This window comes from Bubalus bubalis, chromosome 14, assembly GCF_019923935.1.
Source record: "Bubalus bubalis isolate 160015118507 breed Murrah chromosome 14, NDDB_SH_1, whole genome shotgun sequence".
Classification (NCBI taxonomy): Eukaryota; Metazoa; Chordata; class Mammalia; order Artiodactyla; family Bovidae; genus Bubalus; species Bubalus bubalis.
This window is the reverse complement of record NC_059170.1, coordinates 12,871,931-12,888,140: the sequence shown is the minus strand read 5'-3', so window position 1 is coordinate 12,888,140 and position 16,210 is coordinate 12,871,931. Positions and strand designations below refer to the sequence as shown.

General features: G+C 44.9%; 1 protein-coding gene across 12 annotated transcripts in view; it reads right to left on the bottom strand.

Annotated features, from left to right (window-relative positions):
• PTPRT (protein tyrosine phosphatase receptor type T) overlaps positions 1 to 16,210 on the bottom strand; it is a 1,155,381-nt gene that overhangs the window by 129,290 nt on the left and 1,009,881 nt on the right. For all 12 annotated transcript variants that reach the window (XM_044927640.2, XM_044927642.2, XM_044927641.2 and 9 more), the window contains one exon: positions 3,824 to 3,972. In XM_044927640.2, coding sequence (XP_044783575.2) covers positions 3,824 to 3,972 — 149 coding nt within the window. The remainder of the gene's footprint in view (positions 1 to 3,823; positions 3,973 to 16,210) is intronic.

Genomic DNA, 16,210 nt, shown 5'->3' with positions numbered 1-16,210 from the left:
ACCTGCTAGTAAACTGCCTTGCCCAGAACAAAAGCAGGAGAGTCAGTGACAAGTTAACACAGTCAGAGGCAGGGGGTGGGGTTGGGGGGCGCTCAGTGTGCACCTATAAGGAGAAACCAAGCCCAGTTCCCTGACATCCCCTTTTCTGCCTCCTGCCCTCTGCTGGAATGTACAAATCCCAGAAATTCACCTGTGTGGAGAATGGATTAAGAACTGACTCTGTGGGGAGACAGGGGTTCAATCCCTGATCAGGCAAGATCCTACATGCCAAGGAGCAACTAAGCCCAGGCACCACAATTTTTGAGCTTGAGCTCCAGGGCCCGGGAGCCGCAACTTCTGAGCCCACGTGGCCCAGAGCCTGTGCTCCCCATTGAGAGAAGCCACGGCAAAGAGAAGCCCGCATGCTGCTACCCGAGAGTGGACCCTGCTTGCTGCAACTAGAGAGAAGTCCTCGAAGCAACAAAGACTCAGCACAAGCAAAAGTAAACAGATTACTTTTTTAAAAAAAGAACTGACTTTGTGGTTAGGCAGACTGTAAACTTGCTCTGCTGAGAAAAACAAGCTAAATATTTGCTCATGAAATAATAAGTATGTACTGTTAAGACTGCCCAATTCTCAACCTTAACAAGTGCTCAAACTCAGCATCACCAAGAGTGGGCAAAGTGATAGCTTTGTGATAGTTTATCAGAGTGACAGTTTCTATTGACATGATGCAAAGGGAAGTATGTACACAACGTCACCTGTGCAGCATTTTTGCCAAAATGTTTAACCTGAATATGATCATGACGAAAAATTTCAAACGAATCTCGACTCAGGAGTATTGGACAGCTGGCCTGGATTTTTAAAAGATGTCAGTATCCTGAAAGGAAAACTAAAGGTGGGAGAATATTGTAGATAAAAAGGTGATGGAAAATGTGGAGGTCAAATATAAAGTGAGCACCTTGACTGAATCCTGGATCCAAAAGATGGTAACAAATAAAAGACAGAATACTTTAGGGCCATGGGGGAAATTCAGCTATGGACTGGTCTATCAGAGACTGAAACAAGGTCACATTTCTAGAGTAAGGTAATTTAACTGCAATTATGCTGAAGAGCTGTCCTCATTCTCAGGAAACGTGCTGAATTTTCTGGAGGTGGGAGTTTCACGATGTCCAAAACTTACATCTAGATGGTTCAGAAAATTGTGTAGTGCGTGTGTATATCTTGTGTGTGTGTATGAGAGAGAGAGAAAGAGAGGGAGAGTGAGTGCAAATGTTGCAAATTGTGAGCAATTGGAGAGCCTAGGTAAAAGGGTATTCATTTTAATATTTTTTCAATCGTTACATGTTTAAAGCAATATCTCTTTCCCAAGGCAGCATGTCAGTATTGAAAACCTCTGCTGCCTCTTTCAAAGTTCAGTGCTTCTAACCAAGGTGCCTGTAAGAAACCCCCGAGTGGCTTTTATAAAACCTATATCCCTGAGTCCCACTCCCGGTGCCCCAGGAGGTTCTGATTCAGCGAGTAAGGTGTGGGGCCTAGACACGCGGCTTTTGTAAACTTCCTCAGCTAGGTGCTGTGCTGCATGTGAGATTAGGAATCAGGGGTCTGCAGTAGCCTCGGACCCTGGATCCACCAGGAAACAGCTGTGTACCAGTGGGCAGGTCAGCCAAACACTGAACTCCGGATGCATCTTCTATAAAATGGGAACAAGCATAGAAAGCATCTCACGGGCTGTGGTGTGGACAAAGGTGGTCCATAAATACTCGTTTCCTTTTTGTCTTCATCCTCTCATAGATCCCTGTCATCCCAGATTGATCTTATCCATGTGTTTTGGTTTTTGCCTTTTCAAATTGTTCATGGGTTTCAGGAATTCCAAAAAAATATCTGCTTCATCGACTATGCTAAAATCTCTGACTGTGTGGATCACAACAAACTGTGGAAAATTCTTAAAGAGATGGGAATACCAGACCACCTTACCTACCTTCTGAGAAACCTGTACGCAGGTCAAGAAACAACAGTTAGAACTGGACATGGAACAATGGACTGGTTCCAAATTGGGAAAGGAGTACGCCAAGGCTGTATATTGTCACCGTGCTTATATCACTTATATGCAGAGTATATCATGAGAAATGCCAGGCTTGATGAAGCACAAGCTGGTATCAAGATTTCAGGGAGAGATATCAACAACCTCAGATATGCAGAATATAACACTCTAATGACAGAAAGCAAAGAGGAACTAAAGAACCACTGGATGAGGGGGAAGAGGGGAGTGAAAATGTTGGCTTAAAACTCAACATTCAAAAAATGATGATCATGGCATCTGGTCCCATCACTTCATGGCAAATAGATGGGGAAACAATGGAAACATTGTTTTCTTATTTTCTTGGGCTCCAAAATAATTGCAGATGGGGATTGTAGCCATGAAATTAAAAGACGCTTGCTCCTTCGAAGAAAAGCTATGACCAATCTAGACAGCATATTAAAAAGCAGAGACATTACTTTGCCGACAAAGGTCTGTCTAGTCATAGCTATGGTTTTTCCACTAGTCATGTATGAATGTGAAAGTTGAACCATAAAGAAAGCTGAGCGCTGAAGAACTGATGCTTTCGATCTGTGGTGTTGGAGAAGATTCTTGAGAGTCCCTTGTACTGCAAGGAGATCCAACCAGCCAATCCTAAAGGAAGTCAACCCTGAATATTCACTGTAAGGACTGATGCTAAAGCCGCAGCTTCAATACTTTGGCCACTGGTGCAAAGAGCAGACTCATTGGAAAAGACCCTGATGCTGTGAAAGATTGAGGGAAGAAGGAGAAGGGGATGACAGAGGATGAGATGGTTGGATGGCATCATCGACTCAGTGACATGAGTTTGAGCAAACTGTGGGAGACAGTGAAGGACAGGGAAGCCTAGCATGCTGCAGTCCATGGAATCACAAATAGTCAGACACGACTTACTGACTGAACAATGAAAAATAACAACAATAAAGTGATTTTTACAAAATATGATTTCTTCCCTTTGCCAATGGCACAGTGTGGAGAGAACATGTGTCTCTGTTCATATTCCTTTAGATTTCCTGCTTTCCCCAATTTGGAGCAGAGGCTGGGGAATCCAGCATTTCTATGAAAACTAGAAAAAGAACCGGCTTTCAGAAACTTAAGAGCAAAAGCCAGCTCTCTTGAGTCTGATTGCCAAGATACCTTTGGGTTACTAGTCCTGAGGTTCTCCTTTGGACAGGGGTCAACCCTGAAACCGTGGCCACTTCTATTAGCTTGAGATCCTGTGTTAACTCTGCATAAGAACACCATTGCTGTTGACTTAATGCCACTTGGGAACTGGGCAAGGCTGGGAAGGCACGGCTTCCAGGACAGAATGAGTTACTCGTCAAGCACAGGGCTTTGGAGAAAGCACGTCTCTGAGCCTCAGTTTCCTAAGCTGAGAAATGGAGACAGTCGTAACCCATAAGTCATTTACCTTTCATGGTCTATGTGAAACACTGCTTCGACAGCTCTATGATGCTCAATTCAGTGTGGCATATTTTTCTCCTTAAATGTGTAATCATGCCCTCCTTCTTGTTTCTTAGTTTTAACCTGCTTTCTGTGCACAGGCAGCAGTTAAGATGACTTGCCGTTATTTGCATCTGCTTCGGGATGGATTCTGAAATTTTCCTTTTCACCCAGGATGGGTGGCCCCAGTCTTTTCCAGGGAACACTTTCATCCTGATTGTCCCAGGGAAGCATGCGGCCTCCATGTCCTACAGCACCTGACACTGGGAGGGGTCAATAGCAGAGGTACCAGGGTCAAGCCGGACCACAGATATCCCCTTCCCCTTGGTTGGCTCAACTTACCAAATCCATTCACATCCTGTGAGCTAGAGGAGAAGCCTTCATCATTGCGGCTGGAGCTGAGCTTGGCAGTGGGTTTGTCGGCCGAGGCCACGGGCCCCATTTCCCTCTGCGCTCCACTCTGGGTCTCCTTCTGCTTCTTGGCCAGCTTCCTTTGGGACATGTGCAAAGGGAAAAATCACAGTCAGATGTGACAGTTGCTTCAAAGGGCTGGAAGATCAGACTGCTCTTTTCCCACCCATCCTCAACCCCCAAACCCTGGTGCATTGCCCAGAAACAGGGTCAAGGAAGGTCCTCCAAGGTCAAGGTGGGATAAGCCTAAGTCATCCTGAAACTTTTCATGGCTTCAGTTTCAGAAATATGACATTCATTCTGCCTCACCCCCAACAAATGGTGTGTTCTTTACTGAGCTTAAAATGGGAAATAATGAGATGTCCATAACACTTCTCTACCTTTAAAAGGAAGACACGGTCATGTAGAATTTGTCCTGTGGGGCTCTGAAGGATATTCATAATGAAGTCTGGCCATTCTCTGTGACTGAGCTCATGAAACAACCCACAAAACAATGGTGGATTGAAGTAGGGGCTGGTGGGGGCAGGGGGTAAGAGTGGACGTTAGTCAGCCCTATAGCTCAAAAGGATAAAAGTTAAAGCAGAACTAGATGTACAGTTACCCCTATAGCAACCCTCAGAGCCAGATGGGCATTTACAATAATGATGACGATGACGATGATGACGATGATGACGATGACCTGGAGCAGCCATGCTCAGACTCGTGTACATCAGAATGACTCAGCTGAAAAAGCCCACGGATCCTAGAGTCATACAAGCAGCACAAGGACTAAATGTCTGTATGGCAAGTTCCCCGGGTGATTCTAACACCAACCACTGGGATTAAAACCATCAGCTCTGGCATCAGACAGACCTGGGTTCATATCTTCCCTTCACGCGGCCTGCAGCTGCACGAGGCAGGGCAATTTCCTTAACCTCGTTAAGTTCTGAAGGTCACAGGGCAACATGAGAGGAATTACATGAGGACTAAGTGAGATAATGTGTATGGAGCACGGTGCCTGGCGCACAGCGAATGCTGAACATGCGGCAGCTGCTCTTCTGGCTTTTGTATCATCACCACTGATTCAACTGCCTTCCGCTGTGGGAGTCCTCTCTCTAGCAGTCCTGCTGTGGAATCCCACCCCCCACCCACCCTGGATTATATCAAGTGATGGAGACTTTGCCACCTCACTAGGAGACTGAGAGTTAAAAGCTCTTGCGTGGATTTGAAATCTACTCCCCTTATATATCAACTATTGGGTCTTAGATTTATTGTCAGAGATATAAAACTATGACTAACCTGCACATGGCAGTTCTTCAAATATTTGTAAATAAAAAAACACCTCGTCCCTCTGAGTTTACCCAATATGCACCCATCTAAATATAGTTTTGTTCCTATGATATGCAAACCTATGGGTTGCACGTGAAATATCTGGAGGGTAAATTCTTTCAGGTCTCTTGCTCCATTTTTCACAGGGCTTGACTTCATATTCAATCCTGGTCACTCTTACTTTAACACAGAAAGAACAGATGTTCCAGAGAGGTCAAATTCAGCACTGCATAGAAAATTTCCAAAGTTGAGCCCATCTGACAATGAAATAGGCAGTTTCAAGAGGTAATGAACCCCTGTCAGAGGAGGTATTAAATGCAATGATAAACCTAGGCTTCCCAGGTGGCACAGTGGTAAAGAATCTGTCTGCCAATGCAGGAGATGCAAGACATGCGGGTTCGAGCCCTGGGTCAGGAAGATCCCCTGGAGCAGGAAATGGCAAGCAGTTCCAGTGTTTTTGCCTGGAAAATTCTAGGACAGAGGATCCTGGCAGGCTATAGTTCATGGGGTCACAGAGAGTCAGATATGACTGATATCTGTGTGTGCATACACGCACACATACACACACAGGAATATTTTAGAGACTTTTGTATACATGCTTGCAGGCTAAGCCACTTCAGTCATGTCTGACTCTTTGCAACTCTATGGAACCCGAGGTATAATACAGTGACAGGAGAGCTGTTTATCATCTGTGGGTCCAGAGGCACAAGAAGAGGAAGCAGCCACCAGGACCCAAAAGGTGTTGTGAAGAGGAGGCCGCCTGTATAGAAGCAGTGATCTTCTCCCAAAGGATCCAGCCAGTGGTGGATGACCTCACAGGAAGGGACCCACAGGCACAGATCCCCTGACTATATCCTCCCCTCCCACTATGATCTGTTAGAGGGGTTCATGCCAAAGGCATGGCATCCATTTAGAGCCTGCTCTACAGACAGAGAACATAAAAGAGAAGCATCTAGAGAGGATCTGGACTTGGGAAGAGAAGAGCTTTCACTTCTCTCATTCTGGCCACAATTTGAAGACAAACGCAGCCTAAAATGGAATTATTCATTTTTTAAAAATTGGCCTGGGGCAAGGAAGGGAGCTCAGGAATAGAAGTGCATCTTTCGGTTAAAATGCTCTGGCCACAGGCACGCTGCTCCACTAGTGAGACTATTCCAGGCAGACAGCAAAACCATAAGAAATGAAGCATTCGGTTACCTGGGCCTTTCCTCACCATTGGCAGGCAATCAGCCAGCAGGCAGGGGTATGTGAATGAACGATAAACGAGTAATTCGGCTTCTGATGACATTTCACAGTTTCATTCTTCATTTATTATCAAAAAGGACATAAAACATAAAAAGGACAGAAACAGACATAGACTGCCCAGTGGAAAGGGGGGTGGGGGACAGATGGACTGGGGATTTGGGATTAGCAGATGCCAACTATTACATATGGAATGGATAAACAACAAAGTCCTACTGTATAGCATAAGGAACTATATGCAATATCCTATGATAAAACATAATGGGAAAGAATATAAAAAAGAATGTGTAAAAAAAAAAAAGGAGTGTGTTTAAAAATGTATATGTGACCTTCTTAATCATAAATTTGAAAAGATATACAGCAGACCCTCTGCCTCCATCTGAGTTCTGTTCATACTGCCCCAGCAGGAAATAAAAGGAAATCTGATAAGAGAGTTCACTTTCAAGCTATAAATGAGTATGTATTGGGGTTTTGATATTTCCTTAGGGCAGAACTCCCAACCAACCTCATTCTATTCAGGGTAAAATAATATGGAGAGAGTTGTCTTAGGCACAAATCATTGGTTTCCAAAGGCATAATAATAATAAAAAGACCTTGGCTGCCTCTATGAAAAGTGCCATTTTATAGTAATGTTTGGGTAGCTCTGAACATCTGAGTAAAAAAAATTTTTTAAATGGAGCCTCTCCAAAGCGTATGAAATGAGTTGCCAGTCCAGGTTCGATGCACGATACTTGATGCTTGGGGCTGGTGCACTGGGACGACCCAGAGGGATGGAATGGGGAGGGAGGAGGGAGGAGGGTTCAGGATGGGGAACACATGTATACCTGTGGTGGATTCATTTTGATATTTGGCAAAACTAATACAGTTATGTAAAGTTTAAAAATAATATAAAATTAAAAAAAAAGAGATTAAAGTTCAAAAAAAAAAAAATTGGACAACTAAGGTTTTTCACATTCTTAGTTTTTAGCCCATGGTTGACACGATGTTTTCATGGTAATGATAATGCTACCTAAAATTTAAAAATATGTAGACAGGTATTGCAGCTACAAAATGGAAATGAAAGGTATGTAGAAGGAATAAAACATAAAACCGTACTTTGGGGATCTTATTCATAATTTAAGTATTAAAAACCATCCTAGTAATTTAGGGGAACTCCCCTGGTAGTGCAGTGGGTGAGATCCCATGCTCCCAATGCAGGGGGCCCAGGTTCGATTCCTGGTCAGAGAACTAGATCCTACATGCTGCAAGTGTGCAAGCCGCAACTAAAGATCCTGAAAGCTGCAACGAAGATCGAAGATCCTGTGTGCCGCAACTGAGACCCAGCACAGCCAGATAAATAAATAATGTAAAAAAAGTAATTTAGGGGAGATCATATTCACTCCTATGGTCACAGAACTTAGCTGATCCCCCTCCCTCTTCTTCCTAAAGAGAGGGGAGCATCCAAACTCGTGAGTGGGGCATATCAGACCCTCAAGTGTATGGCTCCAGGCTTCAACTTGACCTCATCTTCCACACACATCTCCTTTTAGGGAACACTAGCTCCCGCACTCCCCTCTCCTGAGCATTCCTCAATACTCCTTACTCCTCAGTGTGCCCCTGTTCTTCTCCCTGGACCACCTCCTTTATCCTTCAAGACTCAGTGGCATTCAGGTGTCACATCTTCTCTTGCTCCCCCAAAAGATATACGGTTCTCTCTTCTGGGTGGACGCTTCCACTGAACACATTTATTTAGCACCTACATGTGCCAGTCTCTGCTCGATGGAAGATGACGGTGTCAAACACCAACATGACCTTCACCTTCCTAGGACACAGAGACTAATGACAGAGACAGGCACTAGACAGGGAAATATAGAAATTGATATAAAATCACAAACATGATGAAAGCCAAGAAGGAACAATACATACGGCGAGAGGAGAGCAGCAAATATCTGGTTTGAACCCTGTTAGGGGATCGCCGAGGGCCTCGTTGCCATGTGAACTAAGCACTGGACTAACCCAATTGCAGTGATTCAACTCTTACCCAGGAAGGAAAGCACCTCTTGGGTGAACCTCTTCCAACCTCCTGGACCTACTCCAACCTCTTGCTGAGTGTCTGGCATGTAGCCGGTGCTCAATAAATTTGCTGTGCAAATTTATGTTTTAAAATCTACAATCTGAAGTGCAGAAAAGACTGTCATTCTCCTCTGACTACAAATTATAACCACTTAAAAACAGATACATGCAAGGAAAGAGGAAGAAAAAGCTGCATGAAATTAGTTGGGGACCTGAAACATTTCTATTTAATGAATAGTTTTATCTAACAACTTAGCATTTCCTTCCTAGGATGTCTGAAGAAATGATGGAATGTACACAGAAGGCAGAGACTTCTTTTTCTCCCTCAGAGCCCACATAATGGCCATAGTTATAGAATGCTTAAAAAAAAAAATACCTACTATGACAGCCACATGGAACACGGCATGGGTCGCATAACTCACGCAGTCCTCAGATCCCGTAAGACTCTAGTACTTGTAACTTTGTGAACTTGGAATTTTTTTCTCTAGTTGTTCTGAGATTCCTTCCAATTGGGTCACACAATTTCACCAGCAGGGGGTACTGAGAGCTGTTAGAAAGCAGGCGTTGCACAAGCCTATCTATTTCTCTGCTGGGTCCTTGGAGAGTTGAAGAACGTTTCAAGGCATAGCAACCCAAGTTTCCTGCTTCTGACAGGTTGGGACAGTGTGATAAGACAGATCACTGCGAGGTCTCCCTGACCTTTGCTCGTTAGCTGAGTGAGGGCTGGTGGCTGGGGATGTGTCCATGAGGGACTATGAGTTCTGTGAACCCTGAGTACCAGTCTTTGTAAGGGAGGGTGGCGGGTGGAATGGCTCAAGGGAGAGAACTGTAGGCTGTGAAAGGTTCCAGAATCGTGCTATGACAGGAGGAAGAAGAGTGTCTGAAACACACGGGGATGTTTCTCATGGAAAGGAAATATTCTGGAATGCTCTTTTCACACCTGTGGTACCTGGTTCTATGTGGCCCCAGGGGGCAGAATTAGAAACACCATGTTGGCTGGACACAAGGAAGAAATTTCTAGTAAAGTAGAACTGCTTTGATTTCCCTGGTGGATAAGAATCTGCCTGCCAATGCAGGGGACATGGGTTTGATCTCTGGTACTGGAAGACGCCACATGCCACGGAGCAACTAAGCCTGCTGTACCACAACTACCGAGCCTGCACTCGAGGGCCCGTCAGCTACAACGACCGAGCCCGCGTGCTGCAGCTACCAAAGCCAGTGCACCCAGAGCCTGAGTTCCCGCAGCAAGAGAAGCCCACAGCGAGAAGCCCAGGCGTTGCACCGAAGAGCAGCCCCCGCTCGCCACAACTAGAGAAAGTCCTTGCAGGGCAGCAAAGACCCAGCGCAGGCAAAACAAATAAAAAAATAAAGTAGAACTGCTTGGGTCTCCTTTAGAAGAGCCTAATGCCTGCATTGACTTTCCCACGTTTTCTTCTTCAGCTACTTTCTCTTCACCTTTTAGGGACCAACTCAAAGGCCCACTGCTCTTAGAAATCATCTCCTCCTCCTCAAAGGTAGTAGCTTATTTCTCCCTGCATATTAATTTGTTGAAAAAAATACTTAATGAGCACCTGTTTTGTACCAGTGGCTGTTAACATAGGATACCATGATGTGAAAAGCCAGACAAGACTCATGCTCTGTGTAAGCTTTTGGAAGTAATGAGTGCCCCTTTATTGGAGGAATTCAAGTAGAGACTGAGAAACTATCTGGAAAAGAGGTGATAAGTGATTCCAGCATCTGGATCCCGCAAAATCCTGTGTGTGTGAATGGAGAACAGGAGACCCCCGCCAAGTGAGAGAGGGTGCTGGGATTCCACAGGGCTCTTCCCTGGATGTGAAGAGCCATGCCCACTCTCCAGGGGAGACACTGACCAGGCTCTCTTTCCCTTCCCATAGGGCTTTCCTTGACCTACCCTCTACTGGCATCTCTGGACAGACTTTAAACACAAAGACTGGAACCCTGGAACCAGAGAGATGTCCATCCACAGGAGGCAGACAGAGAAAACTCTGCTGAAACTCTACTCCTATTAAAAGCCGGTGTTGTACTCTGTGAAGCCTGGATGTTTCTGTGCTGACATGATTGAATATCTAATTAAATTTACACATCAGAACTGGAAGGGAACTACATCATTCTCTCATTTTATAAAAGAAACTGAGGCCCAGACAGAGGGGGTGCTTAGCCAAGGCATGTGGCATGTTGGCAGAAGTCACAGGGCCCTATCCTGCTTTCTGCCTGCCAGCTCAGGACACCTGTTTTAACTTTCCTCCACTTCTCCTTTTGGGACAAAATCAGAAGTGCAAATTCCATCCATGGTAACAATTCCAGTCCTCGTTGAATACAGCAAAACCTCATTAATCCAAATCCCAGTAACTCAGAGTGACTATAACTGAGGCAGAAGCTGGGTTACCCCGCAGCAGAGCTGACAGTGTAAACGAGGATATGGAAAACTGCAGGATTAAAAGGCGAACACACCACTTCCTCTTCTCTCAGAAGGCAGGATGGCACAGCAGTTAACATCAGCTTTGGTGCCAGACAGCCTGGCATCAAAACCGGGCTCCATCTCAGGCTTGCTGCGTGAGCTCTTGCAAGTTACTCAATCCTTTGCATGTCGGTCTCCTCCTGCCTGCAGAACTGCAGGTATAGCATCAGCGCACCCCAGGAAGGGAGGGTGTTTGTGAAGATTTAAATGGTGTGTAGTAGTTACCAAAGCATTTCCCCCAATGCACGGTACACAGTAAGCACTCAATAAATGCTCTCTGGTAACCTTTTAAATACAGCACACAGCCATGTTGATTTAAATAGGCTCATTATTTATTAAATACAAATCCTCTAAAATAGATACCCTGAAGAATGGCTTTTCTCTAAAAACATTCTTTGATGTATTCTGGAGCCATGCTTCTCAGCCTCGGCTGCACAGATCATTTGGGGAGCTTTAAAATTACTGATGAGATCCTAATTTAATTGGTCTGGGGTGCAGCCTGGGCATCTGGGTTTCTAGAAGCTCCCTAGGTGGTTGTAATGTGCCACCAAGCTTAAGCACCACCAATGTGGAACAGTGGTTCTCCAAGTAGTCTCCGAACCAGCATCATCAGCTCAACCTGGGAACATACTAGAAATACAATTTCTCTGGCCTCATCCCTGACCAACTGAATCAGAAATTCTAGATGAGTAATATGCACTCCAAGCAATCCTAATGCATAATGAGGTTTGATATCCCCGTTTTTGAGAACAAGGTCTTCAGCAGATTGGAATTAATGAAGAGTCCCTCCCTATAGAAGGAGCATGGCCAGGAGTTACAACAGCTGGGTGCCATTTCCAGGTCTCCAGGTCTCTCAGTGAGTTACCAAGGATATACCGCTTCTGCTTTCTGGTACTGGTGTCACTACGGGGGCCGGGGGGTGGGGGGCGGGCGGGGACTGGCATCTAACAACCACTGCAAGAACTGATGCTTTTAAAATGACAGTTTCCAGTTAAATTGTGTTCCCCTAAAACAAGCGTCCCCAGTCTCCTAGATCTAATGCCTGGTGATCTGAGGTGGAGCTGATGTAATAGTAAGAGAAATAAAGTACACAATAAATGCCATGCCCTTGAATCATCCCCCAAACCATTCCCTCTACCTGAATCCCTGGAAAAACTGTCTTCCATGAAACCATTCCCTGGTGCAAAAAATATTGGGAACTGCTGCCCTAAAAGATATACTGAAGCCCCCCCATGCCAGAGGTTAGGACTTTCATATTCTGTGACTGTGACCTTATTTGGAAATAGGGTCTTTTTTTTTTTATCATCTCAAAAATTTTACTGCATCTTTATAGAATTAGATGTTTTACAACTTTAGAAATATTTTACTAATACAACAGGAAAAAAGTCAATTTAGTAACATTTGTTTTGTTCATTCATATCCATTCTCAGCAACCTCAAGTTAAAATAATGAAGTATTTCCTTAATGAGATGATGGTTTCTAAAACTTCTCCCCAAATCCTACGAAAATATCTATAATACAAGAAAAATGAGAATGCTTACAATTGATCTTAAGTTTTCTACAAGAAAAATTGGTGGCCAATGCAGGCTTGGAAATAGTCTCCTTACAGATGTAAACCAGTTAAGGTGGCTCTAACACAGTATGACTACTGTTCTTACAAGGAGAGGGGAATTTAGCTAGAGATACACAAGGAGGGGGCCATGTAATGACAGAGGCAGAGAATGGAGTGAGGCAACTGCAAGTTGAGGGACCCTGAAGAGTTTATAGCCTCCGTCAGAAATGAGGAAGTGGCAAGAAAGTGTCTACTCAGAATCTCAAGGGGAGCATGACCCCACAGACCCCTTGATTTTGGACCTCCAGCCTCCAGATCTGTGAGAGAATACATTTAGTTGTTTTAAGCCACCCAGTCCATGGCATCTTATTATGGCAATCCCAGGAAATGAATATACTAACCATGAAATGATAAATCCTAAGTTTGGTGTATTTATTTAATAAACATGCAAATAGCACTTATCTCTTTCTGCAAACCCATCTAACATTGTTCAGAATAGAATAGTGCCTCTCAAGGTCCACTATCAAGTCTCTTTCAGACACCCAAGGACTGCAAAATAACTGAAGAAATTAGATTCTCACAAAAATCACACCCTATTGCAGAACGGTCAGGCCAGATACAACTATGAACCACCCACTCTTTTCTACAGCATGCCCTTTGAAACTCAATCATTCAGCTCTGTGTGACTGACCCTTTTCCTCTATTGGAAAGGAAATAAAAACCTTCTGTGAATTCTTTCACAACCCGCATCGGCTCACTTTCTAGGCATTATTTAAGGCTATTACAAACACAATTAACTTATTTAATTCTCCTAATAACTCTGGAAGATTAATAGTATTACTAATTCCATTTTACAGATGAAAGGGTGAGGCAGAGTTGAAGTAACTCCCCAAAAGCCACCCAGGCTTTAAGAGATGGAGCTGGGATTTAAACCCAGGCAGTCAGGCTCCTGAGTGTCCTCTAAGATTCCTTGTTATGTCTCACTCAGCTAAGGACCCATGCATGTATATCCTTGCGCCCAAGCTTTACCAGCCAGCTCCTCTCCTCTCCAGGCAAACACACACTGACATGGATAAGCACATACATGCAGCCAGAAAGCTCACTTTCAAACCCACTCACATCCTTGAGTCCCTACACATTCTGTCTGCTCATTACCTCTGCTGGGTACCAAACCTGGAAAAATAACTGGTGGGTCTTCTCTCTCCTAATCCCATCATCGCTCAGTTGGTAAAGCATCTGCCTGCAATGTGGGAGACCTGGGTTCAGTTCCTGGGTTGGGAAGTTCCCCTGGAGAAGGAAATGGCAACCCACTCCAGTATTCTTGCCTGGAGAATCCTATGGACAGAGGATCCTGGCAGGCTGCAGTTCATGGGATCACAAGAGTTTGTTACAACTTAGGGCTATCTTTCTTTCTTTCCTCTCCTACTCTCATCACCCTTGCTTGGGGCTTCTTCATGCTCCTACCAGAATGGCAAAGTTACTGAAGCAACAGTAGCACATACTCTACCACAATTCCAAAGGTCAAGGGGCCTGGGCACCGCACATCACCTCCATCGCTCTTGCTCTCCGTGTCTGTGCCTCCACCCGCCTGTCCCTGCTTCTCTCACCAGCCTGCATCTGCCTCTCTGTCTTCCCCTAGATGGGCTATCGTTCTATTGAGTACACAGTCAGACCCAATCTGACCATCCCCTGAAGTTGGAAAGGGCACCAGTACAGCAGAAGGCCTAAGACAGATGCAAGGCTCTCCTCTTGTTGGGCATCTGGTCACCCTACCCCTCAGATCCTGAAGCAGAGCCTAGTGGGAACAGCATCTCCAAGCTCTGAAGCCAGACCGCATGGGTCCAACGCTGGCTTCACCACTGACTGCCTATGTGGCCTTGGACAATGACTTAGCTTCTTTGTAACTCAAGTTTCCTCATCTGGTAAATAGGAATAATACAGTGGATTCTCACAACAAGCATTTGCAATAGATGCTGACTTACAAATATTAAAGTCCTTACAATAGGATCTGTCACCTACCAAAGAAGCTCCATGTAAGTGTTTGTTAAAAACTAAGCAATGGGAAGGAAATCAATGCTTTGAAGGAAAGTGAGGACAGAATCTATGGCTCAGATAGTGGGAACTTCCTGAATGGCCTCAGGTCACTGAGCTCCAAACCCCTGGGCTAGGCGAACACCCCCTCTATTCTTGGTGCTGTGGAAATACCATGCACTTTGGCCCCAGGTTAGATTGGCTTGAACCAGATCATGACTGTGTCTTCATCTCCGTGAGACTCATATGTAGGAAGATTTTTGATAAGCTCTAGTTCACAGAGTTTCTAGGATGATTAGAAATAATGTGTTAATTCCTAAGCATAGTCTTGACCTGTAACAGACACTCAGCAAATGCTGGTTCTTTTTCTCCTCCTTCTTCATACTGGTCATCTGCATCCTTCTTCCTTGAAGTGAAAGTGTTACTCAGCTGTATCTGACTCTATGCAATCCCATGGACTGTATCCAGCCAGGCTCCTCTGTCCATGGTATTCTCCAGGCAAGAATATGGGAGTGGGTAGTTATTCCCTCCCCACTCCAGTACTCTTGCCTGGAAAATCCCACGGACGGAGGAGCCTGGTAGGCTGCAGTCCATGGGGTCGCTGAGGGTCGGACTCGACTGAGCGACTTCACTTTCACTTTTCACTTTCATGCATTGGAGAAGGAAATGGCAACCCACTCCAGTGTTCTTGCCTGGAGAATCCCAGGGATGGGGGAGCCTGGTGGGCTGCCGTCTATGGGGTCACATAGAGTCGGACACGACTGAAGTGACTTAGCAGCAGCAGCAGCAGCAGCAGCCATTCCCTTTTCCAGGGGATCTTCCTGACCCAGGGATCTACTTGCTCTTCTATAAGTCAGCCTTTCACTACAAGTGGTGCGTGGTGGTGATTCACAAACCTGAGAGTGCATTAGAATCGCCTCAGAAGCATGTTAATACAGGGATGGTTGGGCTCTACTCTTGGGGTTTCTGATTTGGTGAGTATGAGGTAAGGCCTGAAATTGTGCATTTCCAACTTTCTAGGAGATGCTGGGACTATCTTGGAGAACTATGGGTCTGTGGGATGTCATCTCCTGCCCATTGGGGGAACACATGCCCTTTATTGGCTGTCTTTTCACCAACAGTCACCTGAAACCTTCTTCCCATCACCCACCCCCATCCCAGGTCTCCTAAAACTGCCAATAAGCATAATATACCCTTTAGTTGAGCATTCCCATTTTCCTGAGATTTTATCCCGATAAAATAATAGTAAAAAAGGAAAATATATTATGTAGATAATATTGAAAAACGCAGTATCATGTATGCTGGGGGTTGGTTTTCAACCACGCATGCTGACTTGGGCAGGATGATGCTTTGCTGAGGGGGCTGTGCTGTGTACTGCAGATATCCAGTTGCATCCTTAGCTTCCACCCAAGAGATTCTAGTAGCTTCTCCCACCCCCAGGTGTGACAATCAATCATGTGTTTACCTCCTACACTGTTGGTGGGAATGTTAAATGGTGCAGCCACTATGGAGAACAGCATGGAGGTTCCTTAAAAAACTAAAAGTACAGTTTACCATATGACCCTGCAATCCCACTCCTGGGCATATATCCAAACAAAAACATGATCTGAAAGGATATATACACCCCAATGTTCATTACAGCACCGTTTACAAT